Source organism: Fonsecaea pedrosoi (genome assembly GCF_000835455.1).
Source record: "Fonsecaea pedrosoi CBS 271.37 unplaced genomic scaffold supercont1.4, whole genome shotgun sequence".
NCBI lineage: Eukaryota > Fungi > Ascomycota > Eurotiomycetes > Chaetothyriales > Herpotrichiellaceae > Fonsecaea > Fonsecaea pedrosoi.
This window is the reverse complement of record NW_013550612.1, coordinates 4,074,154-4,097,469: the sequence shown is the minus strand read 5'-3', so window position 1 is coordinate 4,097,469 and position 23,316 is coordinate 4,074,154. Positions and strand designations below refer to the sequence as shown.

The 23,316-nt window shown below is 52.8% G+C and overlaps 7 protein-coding genes across 7 annotated transcripts; 5 read left to right on the top strand and 2 right to left on the bottom strand.

The window, feature by feature from the left end:
* Window positions 1–1,178: 1,178 nt before the first annotated feature.
* Window positions 1,179–2,758, top strand: Z517_07283 (uncharacterized protein; the record flags this gene model as incomplete). The annotated part of the gene is made up of 5 exons (XM_013429021.1): window positions 1,179–1,353; window positions 1,408–1,685; window positions 1,738–1,887; window positions 1,973–2,268; window positions 2,338–2,758. The coding sequence occupies 5 exons, from the start codon at window positions 1,179–1,181 to the stop codon at window positions 2,756–2,758; spliced, it is 1,320 nt and encodes a 439-aa protein (XP_013284475.1).
* Window positions 2,759–3,487: 729 nt separating this feature from the next.
* Z517_07282 (uncharacterized protein) lies at window positions 3,488–4,705 on the top strand (the record flags this gene model as incomplete). The annotated part of the gene is made up of 1 exon (XM_013429020.1): window positions 3,488–4,705. One exon carries the CDS (start codon window positions 3,488–3,490, stop codon window positions 4,703–4,705), a length of 1,218 nt encoding a protein of 405 aa, XP_013284474.1.
* A 575-nt stretch (window positions 4,706–5,280) lies between these two features.
* Window positions 5,281–6,465, top strand: Z517_07281 (uncharacterized protein; the record flags this gene model as incomplete). Its single annotated transcript, XM_013429019.1, has 1 exon — window positions 5,281–6,465. The coding sequence occupies one exon, from the start codon at window positions 5,281–5,283 to the stop codon at window positions 6,463–6,465; it is 1,185 nt and encodes a 394-aa protein (XP_013284473.1).
* Window positions 6,466–6,551: 86 nt separating this feature from the next.
* Z517_07280 (uncharacterized protein) lies at window positions 6,552–7,131 on the bottom strand (the record flags this gene model as incomplete). The annotated part of the gene is made up of 2 exons (XM_013429018.1): window positions 6,552–6,713; window positions 6,850–7,131. 2 exons carry the CDS (start codon window positions 7,129–7,131, stop codon window positions 6,552–6,554), a joined length of 444 nt encoding a protein of 147 aa, XP_013284472.1.
* Window positions 7,132–8,634: 1,503 nt separating this feature from the next.
* Window positions 8,635–9,807, bottom strand: Z517_07279 (uncharacterized protein; the record flags this gene model as incomplete). Its single annotated transcript, XM_013429017.1, has 1 exon — window positions 8,635–9,807. The coding sequence occupies one exon, from the start codon at window positions 9,805–9,807 to the stop codon at window positions 8,635–8,637; it is 1,173 nt and encodes a 390-aa protein (XP_013284471.1).
* A 1,399-nt stretch (window positions 9,808–11,206) lies between these two features.
* Window positions 11,207–13,801, top strand: Z517_07278 (uncharacterized protein; the record flags this gene model as incomplete). The annotated part of the gene is made up of 1 exon (XM_013429016.1): window positions 11,207–13,801. The coding sequence occupies one exon, from the start codon at window positions 11,207–11,209 to the stop codon at window positions 13,799–13,801; it is 2,595 nt and encodes an 864-aa protein (XP_013284470.1).
* An 8,081-nt stretch (window positions 13,802–21,882) lies between these two features.
* Window positions 21,883–23,316, top strand: Z517_07277 (uncharacterized protein; the record flags this gene model as incomplete). Its single annotated transcript, XM_013429015.1, has 1 exon — window positions 21,883–23,316. One exon carries the CDS (start codon window positions 21,883–21,885, stop codon window positions 23,314–23,316), a length of 1,434 nt encoding a protein of 477 aa, XP_013284469.1.

Sequence of the window (23,316 nt, the reverse complement as noted above, 5' to 3'; positions counted from 1 at the left end):
CGGGTGAACAAGGTGCGGCGCTCAGATCAATCCAGTACCTGCAGAGATGGGGGTGAAAAGAGACCACAGACGCCTCATTTGTACGGAGTACGAGTAGTACTCGGTACATATTTACTGTCAACGACAATCGAGATACCGAGGACTCATTATTGTTGTTTCCTTCTTCGCCCGCAAATAATGAAGCTGATATCGCCGAGGGCGAAATTGCAAGTCCTCGCCAAACGCTGGAAGGTTTTCAGGTACAAAACTCTCGGGAAAAGCGAGATTTCTCTTTGCCTAGCACATCAACGGGGCCAGTTCTGTCGATCGTCCTTTCTTTTACCTTTACTTTTTGTGGCAATAATTCAATTGTCTTTGAATATTCTGTGCTGGAGACGAACACGTTGAACGCGTACGGAAACACTGCGTTGGGCACGGCGACTTTCCACGCCCACGAATGGAAGGATTCAGACTATTCATCAAAAGTTGTCAGGTTGACTTTGTTCTACTGCATGGTTTTGGCTTGTCCACCTGGAACCCTTCAACGGCCACTTGGACGCCACCAAGCTGCATGGCGCTGCGCCGGCGGGAAATCATCCAGTATTATGTCGACACCATCGATGGTGCCTTGCAGGACGGGCACTAGTCCATCAGCTGAAACACGGGCTAAGAAGGACATTCTGGACAGGGATTTCACGGGCAGTAGGGCCTCAGCAACAAACAAACCTCCTGCATGAATGGCGTCCTTACTCGGTACAGAGAAGAGTCTCGTCTCGGTCAGATCCCTTGCTCGTTGGCCCCCGAGATTCTCCAGCATCCATCACATCGGCATTTCCCCTCCGTACGAGGAATCAAATTCGTCGTCAGGCCCCCTCGTTTGTCTGCCCACCATTCCCAACGCTGTAAGCGAAAACCTTAACCCATGTTCTCCCTCTCTGGCATCTCCTTAACCCTCGAACCATTCGGGCGTTGTCTTGCGTCTCAGACAATCTCCTGAAGACCGCGTCTCAAGTGTATCGGCAGCAAGACGGCTCACCTATGGAGCTCCGTCGTGGAGCCGACGAACTGGCGTGGCCGTGCGTGGCCGTCAAATAATAAAGGTCTCCATCCTCATTCGAGCCCACTTCATATATCCATGCCGCTGGCGTTTTCCGTAGAGTCATGTTTCTTGCCCTCTGCCAGTGCTCTGCAAATGTACCATGATGATGCTGCTCCGGGTAGCATTCGCCACGCTGAGCCTGGTGGCCTGTTGTTTTGCGGCCAGTCAAGATGTTCTCACCATCCTGCAGCAACAGACTGGTATTTCCACCTTCGTCGGACTCTTGGAGCAGTTTACAGATCTGGTCGATACTTTGAATCAAGGGACATTCAGTGGTTTGAAGACCCGGACCTCTCGTTGCTCATGATCCAGACTAAGTCGTCTCGCAGTTCTCATTCCCAATGATCAAGCTCTGGCCGCCTTTGGTGATGAGAATCCAGACTTGGCCAACAATACCGATGCCGTCCGGGCGTTGCTCGAATACCACATCGTCCATGGAACTCATCCGTCGGCCTCGTTTGGCCTACAGCCACTATTTGTGCCTACCCTGCTGACCCATCCCAACTACACCAATGTCACGGGCGGCCAGGTGGTGGAATTGACTGCCCTGAACAACCAGCCCGCGGTTGTGAGCGGAGTGAAGGCCGAATCTCGTGTGGTCGAGGCTGTAGGTTGTTTCGATACCCAATATCAATCGACGAGAATGCTGACTGACCAAGGACATCTTCTATCTGGGAGGCCTCATCCACATAATCGACTCGGTGCTCACAATTCCGCTATCATTTCCGGCAACCGCCACAAAGGTCGGATTGACGGATCTGGTGGCGCTGATGAGCATAGGAGGCTTCCTCAAGCCCAGTTCGCCCGCAGTCGAGGTGAGTGACCAGGTGCCAGGTCACTAGCGAGGGGCCATCGTCTCTGCAAATGCCCGCATAGGCTAACAAGGACGTCTAGATTGTGAACTCGCTGTCGGATCTCACCATCTTTGCGCCCAATTCGACGAGATTCTCGGCTGGATTCACTGGATGGGATGGTCTCTCGCAAACCGACCTCTACTCCATCTTGGAATACAGCATCTCTCAAGGCCCGGTGATATACTCGTCGGAGTTCAAGAACAACACCAAGATTCCCACGCTGGAGAAGATATCCGCTTCCATGACCGAGGTGGATAGTCAGTTCTATGTCGACGCGGCTCTCATTAAGGCGAGGGACTATCTCACCTCTAATGGCGTGTTGCAGATACTTGACAGGTGAGAACCCAGGTCCAATCCACATACCTGCGATTTGCAAAAATCTAACAACGGATGCTTTGTGTCTAGCCCTCTCAACCCCAATACTACGGGACAAGCGCCTCTCACCACCGCTCCTCCATCTACTAAACCTGCGTCCAAGGGACTCAGCACAGCTGCTGGTGCGGGCATCGGCATCGGCATCGGCGCCCTGATCCTTGGAGGAGCCTTGATCGTCGCATTATACATTCGAACGAGACGCCGTCGACGGCTGGTAGAAATGGCAGGAGGAAACCCGAGGGACCCTCCTCCGAGATATGAGCTGGAAACGAAAGCGCTCGACGCGACAAGTGCCAATGTGAGGGACGCCCCCAGGACCCAAGTCTTCGAGATCCAGGCGCCACCGAAGCCACCCTCTCCTTACGAAATCGACGGCAACGAGAGGAGTCGGATCAGCGTGACCATCCAAGGCACACCTCCGCGACACCTGGGATTCCAGGCTCGCTACTAGCAAACATAACCTCTCTTGCCAGGAGGAAGCAAGTTTTCATTGTGCGCGAAAGGGGACGCTTAATGACAGTTATGTTCAAGCCTGGCACGAGATAAAGCCTGTGAGCTTGCCATCATCATGACCATTCTTTCACACCCCATGTTCTTTGTTGGCTTTGACGGGCGCTTCCTCAGTGGAGAGAAGGAACCCAGCACCCCTGTATTAACAAGATGAAAGAGCTATTGTGTGAGCAAAAAACCAGTCACCTGGCTTGTTGACATCAACACTACCTACCACAGATACCCTGAGTTATTGGAACAAAAAGTTTGTCTTTGCAAAAACCTGGTCATTATGCCGCATCCTTGGGGGGATGGCACTTCTGTTTCTGGCTTTGTTTTGCCCCCAGATGTCTTGAGCGGCTTTGTTTCAATCTTCATTCACAATCACATCCTTGACCGTTGTTGAATCTACTGCCTCGGGCTCTACTGCCCTGTCTCTGGGTCATTCAAGTGTCGTGGCGTACTCTGTCAGTAATATAAGTGAGTAAAATTGGACCTGTTATATGCTCAATTCACTTTCACAACGCCCCAACTCTCTGCCTCTGCCTCTGCTCTGCCATAAGAGCCTACAAACTTCCCTTGATCGGTCCATCCCCTTTTCAGCAATCTCCTCAATCTCTTGAGAAGCCGTCCTCTTCAAACTTGTCAGCAGTGCTTGATGGATAGAGCAAGAGCAGATCAACTTGCGATCATGGACCCCAAACCCGCCGAGCCACCCATTCATCGTCCTCAACAACTCACGGATTTGCCGAATGAGATCCTCGCTCACATCTGTGAATATCTCTTGTTCGATCATGGCCCCAGACCGACGCCGTTCCAAGCTGGTGAGAACAAGAGGACCCTGGTTCTCGCAAAAGTTGAAGCCATGTGGAGGTTTAAAGGTGTCGAAGGGCTCGAGGGCGATACGGAGCGATTCGCAGACTCCGTCCGCCGGAATCCAAATCAATATTTTACGAACTTCAGACCTGAATTTGCATGGGCGGCCCCATCCGTTCCCAAGGAGCGACGAAGCACTGGCCTTGCGGGCCTTGCAGCCTCGTGTAGACAATTCCACAGCCACGTCCAGAGACTCCCCGAGAAGCATGTCTTCACCATGACAGTCAATTTCCACGGCTTGACATTTGAGAACCTGCGAAATGCATCGCCTACACAGACTTTCAGGAATGAGTCCTTAAACGGTGGTCGCCCAGTGATGGCCTCGCTAGAAGGGCCTATGCTTGTCTATATACCAAAAATGCAACTTCCCGGGAATACCGCGTTCGGCGCCTTCACAACGGCGTTCAAGAACATGAGGCATCTGAACATACACGTGGAGTTATACGGACCTGGGGAAAAAAAGAAGCTGGAACTTTACCTCGAGCAAATTGGCCAATTCCTCATCTTTCAGGCCGGCTCTCACCTCTCCTTGTCAACGCTGGATATCATTGTGCACGTGGATTACCGCATCCCCGCTAGTAGTAGTACTGGTTCTCGGGATGCGAGTGTATTCAGAGACCCGATGAATACCAATATCCCATGGAGGTTTCGGCTGCCAAGCAGCGCAGCGGACTGGGTTTATGAGACTTGTGGCGGTATACGTGACTTTGTCAGAGCTATGCACAAAGTCCAAACCGTACACAACATGAGCCTGGAATCCACCGGACCGGGCAGGGAGGGCACGCGGGCTCCCTTCAAGCTGCGGCTGTTCCTTCGCGGTCACCACAAGGATCACATGGCGGGAGTTGATGAGACGCGATATCCGATAGAGATGCCGTTGGAATCCTTCGAGACGCTCTGTGGATGTCTTCAAGACTGGCTTTTCTCTGGCCACCCCACAGCAGAGAATCGAATCATCGACCGACAAGGCTGCATCGCTGAACTCGGATTTTCCCTTGAAGTGGCACCTCCCTATGACAGATTGAAGTTTTGAATGGCGCGGAATGTGTAGTCGAGACCAAAGAGACAAGTGTTTGAAAATAGGGTGAAGCGGCTGCTAAATAGACGACACTGCAAGGATCGTTGACAGCATTTATTGGGGTGCCAGGTTTATCAGGGGGTGGTGTCTTGGGGTGGCCCTACCACGCAAGACTTCGCGCTGGAGATAGCAGAGCAAGTGTGGTGCTTTCATAGTGATCGCTGCTTTTCATAATGAATCCATCCATGGACTTTTACGCATAGATCAATCGAGTTCTCTCTGTCTCTCTTTCTCTCTCTTTCTCTCTAGATATGACCAAAAAGGGGTTCGGAACAAAGATTCTCCGACAAGACACCCTGGCTGCACTCCGGACATTCCATTGTTGCTGCCGAGCTGCTTACCAACTCATCCATCCCCAATCCACATTGCGAGATTTACTTCCCGTATGGTGATCCTGAAATAGAAAAAAAGGGAGAGGGGACTGGGATGCCATCCTTTCATCATCATCCTTCTCCTTCTGCCTCGACAGTCTCTACGTAAAAAGACGCACTGTTTCGCTCGAGGGCGAGAGGCTTGACCACACGGCCCTCATGAAGCCGATACCTTCACTATGGGCGCTCTTCGCCCTCGTCGCGCTCACCTGTGCCGCTCATACCTCCAACTGGGCTGTGCTGGTGTCGACCTCCCGTTTCTGGTTCAACTACCGCCACTTGGCCAACACGCTCTCGCTCTACCGCACGGTCAAGCGCCTCGGCATCCCGGACTCTCAGATCCTCCTCCTCCTCCCGGACGACATGGCGTGTAACCCGCGAAACGCCTTCTCCGGGACCGTCTACTCCAACGCGGACCGCCGCATGGACCTGTACGGCGAGAACGTCGAGGTCGACTACCGCGGCTACGAGGTCACGGTGGAGAACTTTATCCGCCTGCTGACGGACCGCTGGGAGGAGGGCGTCCCTGCGAGCAAGAGACTGCAGACGGACGAGGGCAGCAATATCCTCATCTACATGACGGGCCACGGGGGCAGCGAGTTCCTCAAGTTCCAGGACAGCGAGGAGATTTCGAGCTGGGACCTGGCCGACGCCTTTTCGCAGATGAGGGAGAAGAAGCGGTACAACGAGATGCTGTTCATGATCGACACGTGTCAGGCCAACACGCTCTACCGGCAGTTTTACGCCGAGGGCATCATCGCGACGGGCTCGTCCGAGGAAGACGAGAGTTCCTACTCCCACCACGCCGATAACGATGTCGGCGTCGCGGTCATTGACCGCTGGACATACTACGTTTTGGAGTTTTTGGAGACGCAGGTCACGGGCCCGACGTCGGACAAGACACTGGGTGATCTGTTCGACAGCTACGATGTGCAGAAGATTCATTCGAACCCTGGCGTGAGGTGGGATTTGTTCCCCGGGGGGGAGCAGGCTGGGAGGAGTCGTAGGGTCGTCGATTTCTTCGGGAACGTCCAGAGTGTGGAGGTCCAGGGTAACAATTCGGGCATCGAGAGCCTGAAGGACGATATTGAAGGCCTAAAACGACTGGTGCAGGAGTATGAGGCTTTTGCGGTCGCGCAGGAGAGTAACGCGACATCTATGGCCGATGCTTTGCAACGAAGAACAAGCACCAACAGCACGACGAAAAGGAGCCCGACAAAGCAACGACATACTGTCGGAAGCTTGAAAGTCACAGAAAATACGCAGTGGGTTCGACAAGTTGCCGGCGTGACCGTTCTCTCCGCGCTCACAGCACTCTGGTATTTTGCTCCGAAGCTCGCGTGAGAAAAGCTCTGCAGGATATGTCCCTCGAAACGATATCTCGTCACCAATATGCACAAATGACATGCCGGAAATCGGGACTGCTCGGCTCAATATGGGACAGCCTTGTTCTTCTCCGACCACATCTTCTCTGCCTCCGAGGATGGAGGTGGAGGATCCAGTCCCTGAACTCTCCAAAGATCACGGGGTGTCTCATAGATGTGCAGCTCCCACTCCAACTCGGACCTGTCGATGATGAAGGGCTTCAAGACCTGTACAGCTCTGTTATTACATGCCGCTCGAGGAAAATCGAGTCAAGGTGGCAGACAAGCGAAGAACTCTCAGGTGGACTCTTTTCACTTCGAGATCTGTCCACAAAGGATTGGCGCAAGGGAACAGGGTACACACCTCGTTGATCCGATCCATCCACGCTTTCCTCCTGGCTTTTCCCTCTTCGGTCTCGGGTCCCATCATCACCCTGGCAATCTGCTCAACGGCTATTCTTACAAAGTTGTTTTTCGATTCGCCTCCCACGAAGACGCCCTTCTCGTCTACATCAATGAATAAGACGACGACGTAGAAGGGTGGGAGGCCAACGGAGACATAGAGGTCAGTGAGGGCTTTGGCGATGGCCTCTCTTTGGGAGGTGTTGAAGATTGACGGATGGGAGAAGATGCGCCAGAGAGGCATGGTGACTTGTTAATTTGTGGAGGAGTGTATGAGAAATGGTGTTCGATCGTACTTCACCAAGTACCTGTGGGAGTGTATCGATACCGCTTGCCGTGAGAGAAGAAGAGAGGATTTCATATGTCTGCCAACGAGGGAGATGAGGCAGTATATATGTATGCATGTGTCTGGGTCATCATCACATCCCATCCCATGACACGGACCCAAGTCCATCCGACAAAGATTCGGCCTTTTCGAAGGCAATACAACACAACACAACATTGCAGTACCTAGGTAGTAGGTAGTAACCACCATACCTCGTACACATCCCTGCACCTCCCGCCCACGGACCACATTGGGAAAGAATGGCCATCCATGACTTTGGCGAGTAATAGCGTGTACACCAACTACACAAGGCTGGTGCCGCTAGAGCTGAGATGGCGATTGATCTTTACTTATTAATTACCTAGTAGGTGATTAATCTAGCTGTCCTAGCATTCAGATGGAGTTCATTGCGTGCCTACCTGGTATTTTCATCACATTCACTTGCTCTGCCATGTCCGTCTCTACGTACCCCGTCCGTCTAACCTACCGTGCCGTGTCCTCGCGTCTCATCTCATGTAATATCATCTCATCCTACATCGTCGGGGGGAGTGCATTTGCCGGGAAGGCGGATGGCGCAAGGCGGGAAAAAGGATTACTCAACACAACCAAAGCACTGAAACGCCCTGCGCTTGACTTGTAGAGCTGTAGAGGGAGAGGGAGAGGAAGAGGGTGTCATTGATTACTATCATATTATATCCCCATCTCCCTTTCCGCTCCAGCGAGAACATCGATCGCCTCCGCGTCATGCGAGGGAAGGAATATTAATCCCTGACCAGACAAAATACCATGTATGATGTATGATGTATGGCTGCACGCCTCGGCGCTGGTGTTGAGACAAGTCACAGGACGGTAGGGCTCTCTCGAGTCGGGTAGTGGACCGCCAGTTCCCTGGACTGACTAACTGGCTGGCTGGCTGACTGGCTGTTGTGACTTTGTAAAGTTCGATTTGGGGTGTCAGCTTCGAACGGCCCTTCTACTGTATCTGGATGACTCTGTCAGAAAACGTCACCTTGAGATGTGGTTGAAGGCGCGGTATCTGTCTGCTTCTGTGTCGTACTGACGAGGCGAGTAAGGGGAGCAAGTGAAGTCGGCAGTTGCAGGTAAGGAGCCCCGGATCTTAAAAGTGCCATACTCGCAACAATGTGCTTCACTCTCCGTAGGCGTGGTGGTCCTGCCCTGCCCTCACATATTCTTGGCTCTTTTCGCCATGTTGCAGTCGTGAAGAACGCAATAGTCGGTAGTGGTCGCGAGGAGGATAGTTTCGGACAGACAGAGCCTGGCCCTAAATCGCTGCGAGGAGCTGGTTCATCGCTGTGTACAGCAACCATCCAGCAGGTATCAATCACCTCGATCCTGAAAGTCAATGACCGCACCGAACCAGCAAGGCGACTTGACCCTTCACAATGTGAATCAATCCCCTGTTCAACCCTTCCTTCTCGACTTCTTGTCCGCCCGCTGCTGCAAGATTCTCCTCCTCTTTTCAAAACTCTCACCGATGGGTATACCACTGGTACCATCGGACCTGGGTCCATCCTGAGTGTCTCTCCTTCTCTTCGCTCTTCGGTCAAGCACGCTAGATCCCTCGCCTTTCGCTCTCCCCGCGACGCTCCTGTGAATACGATCGCCCAATCCACCCAGGCCGGTCCAGTCTTCACCCCCGAACAGATCTCTCTTGTCCATCTCGCCTCGCAGCCTTGCCTTTCTTTTCTCAGCTTTGCTCTCCGCAGGTAATCGGACGAAATTCCGCTCTTCGTATTCGATCCTTTCTCGCTCCTTGTCACGCTCTTTCGACGACATAGCCCCACGTCCGTGCTTGACAATAGTGTTGTTTGAACCGATCGATGGTTGCGCGCGTGGCGCAGTGGACAGTTCCTCGTCGATGTATTCGTCCAGGAGCTGCGACTTGCGTTTTCTCGCGGGGACATCGCGGTCGCGCTGTGAAGGAGGCTCCGGCATTGCAGTGGGTGTTATACGTGGAGGTTTGTATGCGCCAGTGGTCGTTGATCGCGACTTGACGATTTGATCTTCCTTCTTGCTTGTATCTACATTCTTCAGGAGTGCAGCAGGCCTGGGTCCCATGGACATGTCGCCCTCGGTGTAATTGTTTTCAACAGCGTCGTCCTCCAAGGACTCTTCCGAGCCCGATTCAAACTCGTCTGAGACATTGCCATTTTCACTGCGTGTCTTCTTGGAGGGTCGTTTCTGTGACTCTTGATCCACCCCTTTCTTCTGCGCACTCCTGCGATCAGCCTCTTCAGCCGCCCGCACGACCTTGTCGATCTGGTATTTCAATTTGCTCTCCAGAGAACGGACGCCCCGTTCCAGATACACCCGCAAGTCGACCAGGTGTTTAGTGACTTCCGAGACCAGGTCACTCGACGGATCTTCCGTGAGGCCATTGCGCAGCTTGATAATGACCAAAAAGGCCAGATTTTGAATGTACGAGAGGAGGAGGTCGTTCTTGATGTCGAGGAGGGATATCCCGTCTGCGGGTGGTAGCAGTTGCTGCTCCGACTCTGGAAATGCGGATGCAGCAGACTGCAGGGCAGCAGTCAAAGTAGACAGCATCGAGCCGACATTCAACTCTGCAGTCATATTGAATGATCGCTTGTTCACCTATTCGCAACGAAATTCAGCGACTCGAAAAAAAAGTTTTGCGGAGTATCTTGTCACGTGGCGATAAGATAAGCCAGACCAATTCCGCAGCCTTGCGAGGAAAACCTCCTCACATTACTCTACAAGCCTGTTACTACATAATATGAAAGCCACCAGAAATAATGTTTGCAGGGATCGAGTCCTTGGGTAGAATAATGTCCGAATTCAACCACACGCCCATACCTTCCCGCTCCGGCTGAATAATCCGTGTTCCGGCCGTTTGAGCTCTGCGCCGCCTCAGACCCATCTCCCTCTTGCTCAAGAAATCCAAGTCGCCGTGCCATTTCCTTTCGCAAAATGAAAACTAAGGGATTCGCAAGACGGCTGCAGCCCAGCAAGTGGGTATCGAGCAGGATCTTCACCATTGAAAGTCCTGTCCTCATCCAACTACCGTCACACCCGTTCACCTTGTTCGCTGTTTTTTTTTTGGTTGAATGAGCTGCCGGGGACATTCCAGACAGGTCGACAAGTGCAAATATCCTCCTGCGCGAAGTGGGTTGCAGCCTTTCCTATGCTGATCCCCACCATGTCTGGCATGGTTGAGGCCCGTTATTTGAATCAGATGGAGAAAAAGTGCGAAAATCACAGTACAAGTAGCTTGAAAGAGTACCAAGGATAGTGGCCCAGTAATCGACCCGGACCAGAAATCTCCCAAGCATGTAGAGACAACAAGAAGCAGATTGTCGACCTTCAGTGGTGTTCACATGTTGCACAATCCCCATGTTAAATGAGAAAGTGCTTCTTGTCAATATGTATGGCTCCCCCACCAGCCGTGTAACCTGCAATCCGGTGTCTTTTTCCATATACGCAATTTGCCTTCCCCTCTGCAAAATGATACCGTTCGTGCGCTACCCTTGGTGCAAGTACCGGGTATTATCGTTGCAATGGACAAGTCTACAAGCGAGATCTCCAATAACCCACCAGGGCAGAATAGGGGACGCTGTCCACTTCAACTTTGGTCAAGTTCGCTTCGCTTGACTGGATCATGACGTCGAATATCCCCTTTTTCCACGGGCGAGCCAACATTCGAAAAGGAGCATCGAAAAATATTTCTGTCCCAACTTGCACCCACGACTTCAACAGGGCGAAAAGAGAAGGGAACATTGCGCGCACCAGGAAAAAAAAAAGAAACCACCATAACATAGGGTGCTGACTGCCAATCCTACAGACGGAGTATACGAAGGCCCCCTTGCGATCGTCCTTTAGCCCCCGGCGCCTATGCCGCAGCCGCCGCAACCCCCGGGACCTTTGAGTTTAGGCGTGCCAGGATTCACTGGGTGACTGGCCACATTGCTGAAGCTTGGAGATCTGGAGGGTGCCGGGCGAGGCAGGTGAAGTGATGGGCGATCACAGTGCGTCTGTGAGCCCGTCCACCTCCAGCTTCAACTACAGTCTTCAAGGGCTGCCCTACAGCGAAACACGACCATCCAAACCTCCCATCCCGGTCACGCGCTCAATCTCCTCGTTACATCGAATCGCAGACTTGGGTCCAGACAGGGCGCAACATTCTCCGCTGACAGGGGATTCCGCGTCCATCTCCTCCAATAAGAGATACAACCCCAACGCGTCGCCGCAAGATGGAGACGGGCCTCGTACTCTACTTACAGGCTCAATCTCCGCGAGAGAAAGTCAGACCAGTACCACTCTGAGCCTCGCTACCAGAACTCCTACGATATCCAGCCTAACCTCGGCCACGCTCAGCATTCCTCAGATCCGCGTCAACGAGACTGCCTTCCGAGAGTCGCTTGCCGACCGCAGCAGCAACATCAGCACATCCGAGAGTGGGAGATGGTTGTCATTGGGACCCTCCCGGTCGAGTTCAGCTACATCGTTCAAAGAGACAGGCAGAGACACACAAGAGACGTCCCCGGGAATCAATGGTCTATCCTTGGATTTCAGTCTTCCTACAACTGGATTCGGCGAAGAACTGCTTCCTGAAACTAGCATAGAATTCTCCAAGAGAGGGAGCATGCTCATTGATGGGAGGAGAGTCAACCAGTCCAACCGCAAAAGCTCACCGAACCTTGCCCCGATCATAGACGAGGAAAAAAGGATGAATGGAGAGCCCGATATCCCAGAGGCCGCTTCCGGCAACGGACAATCTGCGCCTTCAGCTGTGGCGAGGACTCCCCATGCACGTCTGCCAGCCAAGATCCTCTCCGCGGACGAAGAACTATTATCTGAAAAGGTCCGCGCATTCTACGCCGCAGGAACGGACGGTCAATACGACACGGACTCCAACGTAAATCTGGCCGCGCAAATGGGAGCTCGGTGGCAATCTACACTGGTGACAGATACCTGCAGTGTCAGCAACCCGTCGCTTTCACGCGCTACTTCCACAACCGATATCTACGAGGACGCCAAAAACCCGCGGCAACCAAGCATGGCAACCTCGGCCTCTCATTCTTATACGACTCTCGAGCGCGAGGAGAACGAACTTGCCGGTGGGTTGGAAGACTGGAAGGATGTCGATAATGCAGATGTGGACCGCTACGGCTTTATTATCGCCAAAGCGCCGACCACGACTGTTGACGGTGCCGACGAATCCAAGGGCCAACGGCTCACCCGGGTATCAACGAGCTTACAGCTAGCTAGTGAGACACCTCGAAGGAAAAACACTCTTCGCCGCACTCCCAGTAGTGCCCATGGATCTTTGCGGTCATTGCAGAGCAAACATGCTAGTCCCGAAAACACCCCACCTCGTCCGGTGAGCTCTCAAAGTGCCTATGCTCGACCACAGCGGCGAAATGCTTCCACCAGGATCCCGATACCGGGGTCGAGAAACCGCCGCCTGATGGACTCAGCAATGGATATGCTTACGCTCCCAGACTCTGCACAATCAGTTGTAGAGAACGGCCACGTCCGAATCGACAATGCGCGAGCACGGAGGAAAGAGCTCGAGCGTGAGGCAAAATGGCGGCGAATGGCAAAGGCCAAAACGCCCGCGAAGGATCCCAAAACAGGGCTACCCCTGGTGGGCGCCGGTTCAGCGAGCGAATATACTTTTGACACAACAAACCCCAAACTCGTCGAGCGAACATGGAAAGGCATCCCCGACAAGTGGCGTGCAACAGCGTGGCACAGTTTTCTCAGTGCATCGGCATCAAAGCGGAAAAATTGCGTTAGCGATGCCGACTTGATCTCGCTATTCCATTCCTATCAGAGTGAAGCAAGCCCGGATGATGTGCAGATCGATCTGGACGTGCCACGGACGATATCGTCCCATATCATGTTCAGGAGACGGTATAGGGGTGGGCAGCGTCTGCTGTTCCGCGTTCTGCACGCCATGTCGCTGCATGTTCCTTCGACCGGATATGTTCAGGGTATGGCTGCTCTCGCGGTGACGTTGTTAGCATACTACGACGAAGAAAAGGCCTTTGTAATGCTTGTACGGATGTGGGAGCTGCGCGGCCTTGGAGAACTTTACAGGTCCGGCTTTGGCGGGCTGATGGCTGCCTTGGATGATTTTGAAAAGGGATGGTTGGGCCAAGGTGAAGTGGCGAGGAAGTTGGAATCGCTGAACATCGGGCCCACGGCGTACGGGACGAGGTGGTATCTCACTTTGTTCAACTATGCCATTCCCTTCCCGGCGCAGTTGAGGGTTTGGGATGTATTCATGCTGCTGGGCGACGACATGACGGTACCAGTTTCATCCACTGGTCCTCCTCCAAGCCGTGGTGATGGTGGTACGTCGTCGTCGAAAGACAAACCCCCACCCGACGCCGAAGAGGTTGTCCCCTTTGGGACGACGTTGGACGTCCTCCACGCCGCCTCCGCCGCGCTTATCGACGGCATGCGCGACATCCTTCTCGAAAGCGACTTTGAAAACGCCATGAAAGTGCTGACCAGCTGGATCCCCATCCAAGATGAAGACCTGTTTATGCGCATCGCACGAGCAGAATGGAAGATTCATAATGGGAAGATCAAGGCCTGAGCGATGAAAGGGGTGTTGGGGTTGGAAAGGATTGGAAGGGGGTCCTAGGAGTAGGCGAGATCCAAGATCCAAGATCCGGTAGACGATGAAAGAAGAAACAAGAAAAAAGCAACAAGAAAAATCCCATGAATATATATGGAATGTATGTTGTATTTTTTGTTTTCACCAAGACGGATTTTTTTTTCCCCCTTTTTCCCTCTTCAGCCGGGTGAAAAGATCATACGAGACACACTACATACAGTAGATGAATGAACGCCTTTGCAAGTAATAGGATAGGATCCAGTAATGGGGAGAGATGAGCTTGTAAGAGGTAGGAGATATGTATGTCTGTATATGAGTATATTGATAATCGCTAATATCTGCCAGGTTTCCACCTTCCGGTTTTGGATTCCCGACTCTTGTGACCCTTGTGTTCTTACCTTATATGTAGGTAAAGAGCGAAGAGAGGTGAGTGATACAATGGCTTACAAATATATATATATGTGGACAAGCGTGGATGAGCGAGATGAATGAGCCGAGAGTATCCAATACATGTGTTTGCCACGTCGCAATCTATGGAAACGAGCACTGGCCAGAAGGATTGTCGTTCCCTGACTAAATCGGACAGGCCATTACATCCCAGCAAATGTATAAATGGAGGTGTTACATCTACGGGGGTATGCACAATCTTGTCTGACATGCTGGAAAGAGGTAGCATTCCCTGCTGCATGGCCAGTAGTTCCCTTGGGGTTCGAGCAGGAAGTACCGACACACTGAATGACTGGCTCACTGAGTAATCTTTTCTCGTTGACTGTATATCCTACAGACGAGACTCGATCACGGCCAGGGCGCCCTTCTATATGTGAGTCCCCCTGCTGCTGCTGCTGACCTTGTTCCCATACAGCTTTGATACTTGCCATTGGCAATCTGAAAGCTACGTGGTTGTCAGAACCGCACATGGTCAAATCAGACTTACCTCTCTTATGCCGAAGAAATATGAGATGGCAGGTCATCAGTACCTCGTTTGAGTGGCATGAGTCGAGATTCAGCTACCACGATGGTCTTCTTTCCCTTGGGTCCATGGTCATCTGTTTAGATATGGAGCAGATAGTGCCTTTGATTTTGCAAGTTCAAGTCCTTTCTGCTCACTGTCTTTCCGCCTATCTCTCCCGCTAGGTGACATCGAGAGGGTTGGTCGGTGAAACTGTCTTCGGAGAGTAGCCCCTGGAAGATTCGGATCTTGGAGTTCCGCGAGCCAGCAACAGTAAAGACGTCTCTGAGAAACAGCTCGACCAGGGCGTCCCATCCAAGTTCCAGTGTTGACCAGAGCGGCATCAGCTAAGGAATGTTTGTTGATGAGGCAGTCGACTCGGCCGTGTGCCACTGACGACAATAAGGCTGCACTACAACCGCTAAGCTGGCCGTTCAATTAGTCATGGTACAAGTCGGCGGGCAAGCCTTGACAGAGCAGCAGTGTCAAACCAGAGAAGCGTCAGTGTTGTTTGCCTCGCTTGAGAGATCGGGACAACTTTCGACCCATTTCGGGTCGAACCCTCCGTCTCGCTCCAAGCAACTTCGCTAAACAAGAAATATGCTAGAGGACTCTAGTGCCAAGCTCACAACCGTTGTTTTGCATGCTAGAACCTTTCCAATTAGCTACTATCGATTGACATCTTTCCCCATGTTGACATGGGTGAGATGTGCAACTGATCGACCAGGCCATGTGAACGATGAGCGAGCAGCCGAAAAGCAGGGTGTAGATCCCCTTCGAGGACCCAGTCTTCAGGCACAAATAGAGTGATTCTTTGCGCCTCCAATGGGAAATGACGATGATTAAGCAAAGGATGATCTCCCTGGATGGCAGGAGAGATGCAAACAGGGACAGACCTCAATCAATGATGCTTGATTCCTGTGTTTGGAGACCGTGGTTCGTCGACACGTAACTCGTACGAATACGAAGGTCTTGTGAGGGATGGATAATGTCCTCTGCCGGTTGTGCAGCAGGATATTCAGCGGCTATTTGATTCCCAGGCTCCACAAATCCGTGTTTGGTCCTCGGACGCGACATGGTCGGCTTTGGATTGGATAACAACTTGAAGCCAATGCGGGAGAATGTCCCAATTCGGAGGCCTTACAGCCTGAATAGGATGGCCTCTTTGTCGTTGTCATGCTTGGGGCGCGGAAACCAAAAGTCCGGAAGCATTCATTCAAGGGTCCAAGGGTCTTTGCATTGAGTTTGGAACTGGTGAAGTCAGTGGCTTGTGTGCTTGTTCCTAGTGATTGCTGGTACTGGGCCGGGACGTCCTGCAAGTGCTACTCGTCCGTATCTTGGAAACCAATCTGTGGCTTGACATCAACCATTTGACTTCCAGTGCTCAAGGGTACGAAACCCGTGGCGAAAGCATCTTCTCCTTGCCAAGCTGAAATAGCTGGTTCGCTTCGAGAAAAGGGAAATGGTCCGAAGCCAACAGCTTATTCTTTTACTGGTACACCCGAAGTCTTGGGACTCGATGCAGGGACGATCCCTTCAATGCTTCACATGGACTGAATAAACATTCGCGTGTTACGCCGCCTTCGTCATTCATAGGCGCAGAAGGGGGAACTCTGGCTCTGCGTCGCCTAATTGGCATGTAGGACAGCGCACTGCAAAGTACCTCTTAGCTCAGCACCACCTCGGCGAGTATGACAACAAGTTGTTGTACTGGACAGAGACACAGTTGGTGCAGACAAGGCCCTGTCTGACAGGTGGTGAGGCGACATTTGTACAGGGTATTGTGGCGACTTCCAATGACAATAAGCCGAGCTGCCTGAATGGGATAGAAGCTTGTCCTTCGGGCATCGGTTAGCTGGCCGCAAAGGACGATCCCATGCCCAATTTCGACGAACAAGCGTGAAAATAGGGGTGAAGACGGCACTGTCGATCAACAGTTCGCTTGCAAAAAATCGCGTGCTGCAACCCCTGTGGCCTCGTGTGACGATCAGTGTTAGAGCGAGCACATGGCTGGAGAATCGAGTGCTCTGTTTTTTGTATGACCAAGTCCAACGGGTGTGAGCCCAGCCCACTTCAGATTGGGTCTGTACAACAGTAGCCGGCTACAAGTACGTCAAGCATGCGCCGCCGGAGTTTGACGCGCAGATCTCCTGCACCATGACCTCTTAGGGTGCAGGCATAAAGTAAATAGAGTATGCACGGAAGGACGATCTGTTGCCTTTTCCGGGCGGTCGGTTCTGGCATGTTTGTCAACAAGGAAAATGCTTGTGGCTTTGCTTGGGCTGACATGACTCTGGCAAGCGATGCTCATTCATTCGTCTTCTGTCCGAAACGGCAGAGGACGGACGTCCGCAGACTACCCGTGGAGGCCGGCTTCCCAGAAGTCAGCTACCATGCTCGAAAGGCAGAGTGACTAAGGTTGTCGCTGCCGGGAGAGCTCCTCCTCACGCCTAGAAAAAGAAAATTATGGAATTGGAGAGCTGTGGCTCAACAAGTCTCAAGCAGTGGACATCGGCGGCGGGCTCCGCCGGGCAGTTTTGGGCTCTCTCGCCGGCCTGTGCTGATCATTTGCGGACAGTCTAAGTAGCCCGAAGCGACGGGCTCGCTTCCAACGCATCCTTTCTCAGAGGGCGCTCAGACCATCCGTGGTGGAAAACGGCTTTGGATGCTAGTGAGCACCTTGAATGCTCCCAAGTGGTTCTCTCTGCTTGGAGAAATTGAAAGGACAAGGCGATCCTGAACTGATTTGGGACAGGGTGGAGGTCATCCCAGAACGCATCCGGCCCAAGCTGGACTAGACTGAGCCCAAATTGGGCCTGTCGGAGACGCTTCATGACGCCAACGGAGGGTCCTGGCGCCCACTGTTGAATTGGCTGTGAGCCCCAGGCTTGACCGAAATGATCTCGGTTCTTAAAGGCGTTCGCGGTTACGGGAGTTTAGATTGCGAGCGTTGGCGGGCCTTTTCCTGCTTTGGTGGCTGCAATCATGACGTTCTCCATCCCTTGTCCTATTACAGCAAATTTCTTGAAAGCCCTCAAAAGTTTGGGCTGATATGAAGGCTCCTGATTGGGCCGTACTCTCGAATTTTAGGTTGTCAAACACGAGGCAGTGTTGCAACAGACTGGAACAAATAGCGACTGGGGGTGGACATCGTCAAAAGCCGGTGTTTGGTACCGATAAAAGTAGCTTGCGAAAGGTAACAGGGATAGAGCACTGGGCCACCTTGGGGTATTCAGGCAAGGTATCACACCACTCCGTTTCAACCGTAGCTGACAAAGGCCATATTATGCAGGAAGCGACGCCGTCCCAAGCTCTTCTGAGCGTGTCATCTCAGCTGGTGAATGCCCGTCGGAGAATTTCTGCGTCACGTTTGTGGTCTGCAGGCTGGGCCCCCGATTTGCGCACAAGCGAAGCGGGAATGCAGAACGCCTGCATCCAGGCCATGCCTTTTCCGGTTGTTGGTTTGTGCTCGCTCGTCCAAAGCAACCAGGTTTCCTGTCGTTTCGGGGGCTTTTGCTATCGACCCTTGGACGCAGTGCAGTGCCCCATTGGTCTGCAAACAGGGATTGTCCCTGGCGTTGTCCAAGGAAACGCTCCGACTTGAAGTTCGCTCTCCCCAGACAGCGCGAATGTTATACTGAACAAGGATTTTGCCAGAATGCCTAGCCTGCACCGAAGATGCCATGCAGCTAAAGGTGCAGCTAGGGGTTTCTTCGTTGTGGCTGTTATATTGTGGTCTGTGGCACTGGGTAGAATTGCGATCAAACCGAAAGGTGCAGTCTACGACCAGAGCTCTCCCACCTAGTGTTTCGCATTTTGTGGCTAATAAATTCCAACGCCCTCCTCTTTGATTGCGACGGTCGTTGTTTCGCCCGTCCGTCAGTTGTTTAGTGCGAATGGGAGCCAAGAAGCCATAGGCGACGGTCAGAGTTTGTTGTCAAGGTGTAGGGATGCACGGACGAAGTAATTACCGCTTTGGCAATGTTGCGTCTTAGAATGGTAGCTGGTGTCAGGGTGAATAACTCGTACTTGAAGCCTTTTACGGGTGGTGGCATCGTTCGTCTGTTGGCCCCTGTCAGCATTGCCATTCCCACAACTAGCGAGATAACAAGCAAATCAAGTGCTGATTATTGTTGGTTTTGCATACGTTTGTCACGGATCAAAAAGAACCATTGTCTGGGGGGGTTCATGTAGTGTATTTTTTGAGGATAATGATCGTAGGTATGGTGAATCATAGAGCACTTCGGAAGGCCACCTGAATTCTTGCTCCGATGTCGTACCCAAGACGTCAAAAGTGGAAAAGATTTATGATCGACATGAAAAAGCGCGTGGCTGCAAGGGGAGGCATGTTCGTTCACTACTGAGGGCGCATGGCACGCACGTTTGCGGGCGGCGGCAACGGCAACGTGGTTTTTTTGGCGCAGGGATGGCAGGTCTGGTGGGCTGGTGGGCTGGTGGGCTGGTGGGGAGCCCCATTCCTCCAACGGCTAGTTAAAACCTACAACGGGGAAGTACCTGGGTGATCATGACGGTACAATCTCAAGCTGGCTTTTCGTAGGAAGAGGGTCGTGATGTCTAGGTAAAAAACCAAGGAGCGTTATTGCTCTGGATCTCGGGAGGTCGTGCTAGGCTCCAAACTGTTCCCTCTAGGCATGGAAGATCCCACCCTTGCCAGGTATGGTGGGCAGACGGTAGGCGGAGGGTATCTGTAGCACAGCCGCCATAAGCCCGTAGGCTGTTCCCCCGATGGACACCCGGGTCTCCAAAATCCACACTACTACTAGAAGCTCTCACCTAGACTTTCCTTGTTACTTGTGCTACCAGAGTGGCATGGAGACAAGGTTCAGCGGTGCTGAACAGTGGTGTCCACAGCCGACAATCGACACACCCTGACAGGGGAGGAGGAGGGGAATTCGTAGTAGGGGTGACATTGCCACGAGGCAAAAGACGCAATCGGAGGATGATCAGTTGTCGGAGTCATTTAGCACAGTGTCATGTACATGTATGAGAACTCTAAAGCAGAGGCCGTCTACAAGTCTTTCAACGGATTTTTGGCTCCTTGATTATTCAATGTGTGTTTCCCGTAACGCAGCATCTCTCCTCTTTTTTTTGGCTATTCATCGTCCGACTCCGCAGACAGCCGTCGCTTGAGGATCGCGAGGGACGAAAAGGAAAGGAAGGGCTTGCCGAGAGCCGAGTAGACAGCTTCACTGGAAAAGCAAAGAAGGGCGCAGGGCTTCTCGAAGCAGTCAGATCTGGAGACGGATCTGAGATGAAAAGGGGGGGAGGATGAATGAAAGGATGACAACTGTGGCTGCGAGTGGCATGGATGGTTGGTGGAATGGCTGTGTTGCAGCGTGGATGAGAAGTTTTGGAGGCGTGTAAAAAAATACGGGCAGCACTAGGGTAGGTACTCCGGTGTGTACCAGTCAAAAGAAACGTCCCTACTACTAGGCACAGCTAGGTGGTTTTTATGCTACGTAAAAACCCTGTCTTGTATACGAGGTCGAAGGCGTGTCCAGTTGTAGGAATCCGGACTTTTGGCACACGGACTACACCCCAAAGGTGGTACAGCACGTCGCAGCAGATCTTGTTCCGGGCTCATCCCTGCACCTTTCCTTCTTTTCCGCCCTCTGTCCTTTTTTCCCTCTCTCTCGCTCGTTTCCTCGACCCAGAGACCCAGAGTGAGAGAGGCGCTGAAAGCCCATATCCTACTCGCCCTACTCCGTACTCCCTTGCTCCCTGCCTCGCCTGCTCCCTTGTTCCAACTCTCCATGCTGCTCACCGGTCTACCTTACTCAACTCGGCAAGACTCCATTCTTGTAACTTTTGGACTGCCCCCTCCCGGACTGTGACTACTATTTCCCTTTGGGAAACTCGCACGCTGCTCCTCTAAAGCGTCTCCCTGCTGAGCCACCATTTTGTTATTCTCTCAATTCAAAGCATGTCTGGCATAGCTTGCCGTTTCTGGTCCGACTAAAATGTTAGTTAGTTGCCCTCGAGAACAGGAATACCATCACTGCACCGTCCAATACCAGTCTTTCTACCGAACCACCCAATAACCAGTCCTTCTACGCTTCTCCCACACCTCTGTCTTCCCCATCTTGCTCGAGTCCGCCTCATTTCCCAAACCCTTCCATACCTGGCTTTTCTACAATCTATTCGTCCTCTCAGTCCCGCCTCTCCCACTTTGATACGCCACTCCATCCTCCCCAGGACAGATCCCGGTTCGTCACCTCAACCTTTCTCTAGCCTCCTCCCTCGTCTCCCCCCCAGAGGGCCCTCGATCCGCTCTGTGCCCTCTCGCAACACACCCGCACGACCTACCCACCGAAAAAGCTCGCATCCGGCCCTATCACCAGCCCAAAACGGCCGTCTCTTTCATTCTTGTGCATCAGAGAATCCCTATCCTGTCGCTTTCGAACGGACCCTTACCTCGGACTGACCTCACCCCTTCACATCGCTTAACAAGCTGTTATTTCTCCGGTCCACTCAGTCTCTGCTTGTTCACCGTTTGGATTCAGGTACAGACCCTGTTCTGATTTTTCGGACCCTTTGCACTGTTGTATTATACCTCTGTCTGGTCTGGTCTGGTCTGGTCCCTGCTGCGGTCGGTTGAGCAAAGATCCCACTCTCAAACTCTCTCTGCTCCCGCACACTCGTAACCCTCTTGTCTATTCCCAGAGTCTACGAGTAGTCTGGCCTCTGAGACCAGTATCCATTCTCGCCAACCAATTTACTCGAGTCGACAGGGCTCTTGTCACTCTGGGGGTTCTCGCGAAAAGCCCCAATTTCAACACCCTGCTAGACCGGGTCCATCCACACCTTCCACCCCATAACTACTCGCTCATCTTCACTGTACGAGGAACACAATCTGGACGCCTCTGATGCAGAAGGTGCCACTGTTACCAACCTACGATTTTGTGGCTGAACGTCACTGACGGTTGCCTCGATCAACTCTATTCTCTGAGTATTATACAACCTCCGACCCCCTCTCCACAAGGGTGTGCACCAAACCAGAAAGCACGAGCACTTGCAGTCATCTCCTTGTCCTGCATGTCCGCCAGCATACCACTCTGTTGCTCGAACAGACCACTCGACAACCGCCTCCATGTTATTATCACTGGCCCCTCCTAACCATATGCAGCAGAACGACGTAAAACCACCCCATGACTATCCAATCTACCCTAAACCGACACCTTCGCGATATTCACCTCCACCGTCCCCTCGCAACTTACCTCCATTCTTAGAGGACTCGAGGATGAACAACTCTCACCGAGGGCTGCCCCCGCTACCTACTGGTCTCTCTGGGGCACTCAGTCTTCCTCCTCCAGAACGGGGACATTCTACCGCTCCTCCACTTGGACATCTCCCGGCTCCGCCTTCACAATGGGCAGGCCAGGATGAGTCGATGCGAAGCTGGCTCCATGCGAAGGCTGAGGAAGATCGCCGGAAGCAAGAGGAGGAGAGGACGCGGCAGGAAGGTCTACGACTCGACCAGAGACGCATTGAGCAGGATATGCTGCGGGAGTCTTTGCAAGGAGGGATCCCTCCGCCTATGGTTCCTCTGATTTTCGCGGGTATTGGTGGTGGGAGTCTTCCTGCTCACACCTTGGAGTGGGCGCAACAGTATCTCGCAAGCTTGACGATTCAGAACCAACAACAGCAGCAACAGATTCAAGCTCAGCAGCAGCAACTCCAGCAGCAGCAACTCCAGCAGCAGCAACTACAGCAACAACAACAACAGCAGCAGCAGCAGCAAATGTCGCCAGACATCCACCGAGATCGAATGATTCAGTCGAATCCCTACGCGGCTCATCAACCTCTACAAGCACCACCACCACTCTCACAAGCCCCAGCCGCTGTACAAGCAAGCCAAAGTCGCAGTTCTATATCTGGGCCAGTAACAGCTACTCCTACCGCACTTTCACGTCTCAACACTACCGATTTTGTCCCCGGTTCGTTAACCAGCCAGCCAAACCGACCACCAGTCCATCAAATGCCACAAGCGCAGACTCCTGCAGCGGAGCAACCGTCTGGCCCGGGTTTGTTTTTCCATCACTGGACACCACCCAACCCGACCTCTTCTTCGGCGGGAAACCAGCCGCCGACGCCCTCAGGCAAGAGCACACACGGGTCGCCATTTTCACAGCACGCAGGATCACATCTACGCTCAGAGTACCAGAACTCGCCGAAGAAACGGAAGACGGCGAGTGGGCATGCAGTACCCGTGCCCCCTACTTCTCAGCCATCGGATCCATCGCAGCCCAGGTCATCCCGGTCGTCCAGAGAACGCGAAATGAGCCCGGGTCATCGAAACAGGGCTACGCAGCATTCGCGCCAGGACAGTGACGCATCGTCGCGCGACCAGGAACTGGGCGCACGCAACATTGCTCGACCGAGTAGTCGTCAACAGCGCAGGGATGAGCTCAGCGGCGGAGCGGGGTCCAGCCCAAGGAGGAAATTGACAGGCTCCTCTACCAGTGGCTCGAGCGAGGATAGTAATCCTGTTCGGTATGAGGTGTTAAAATCTGAAACGCGGTAA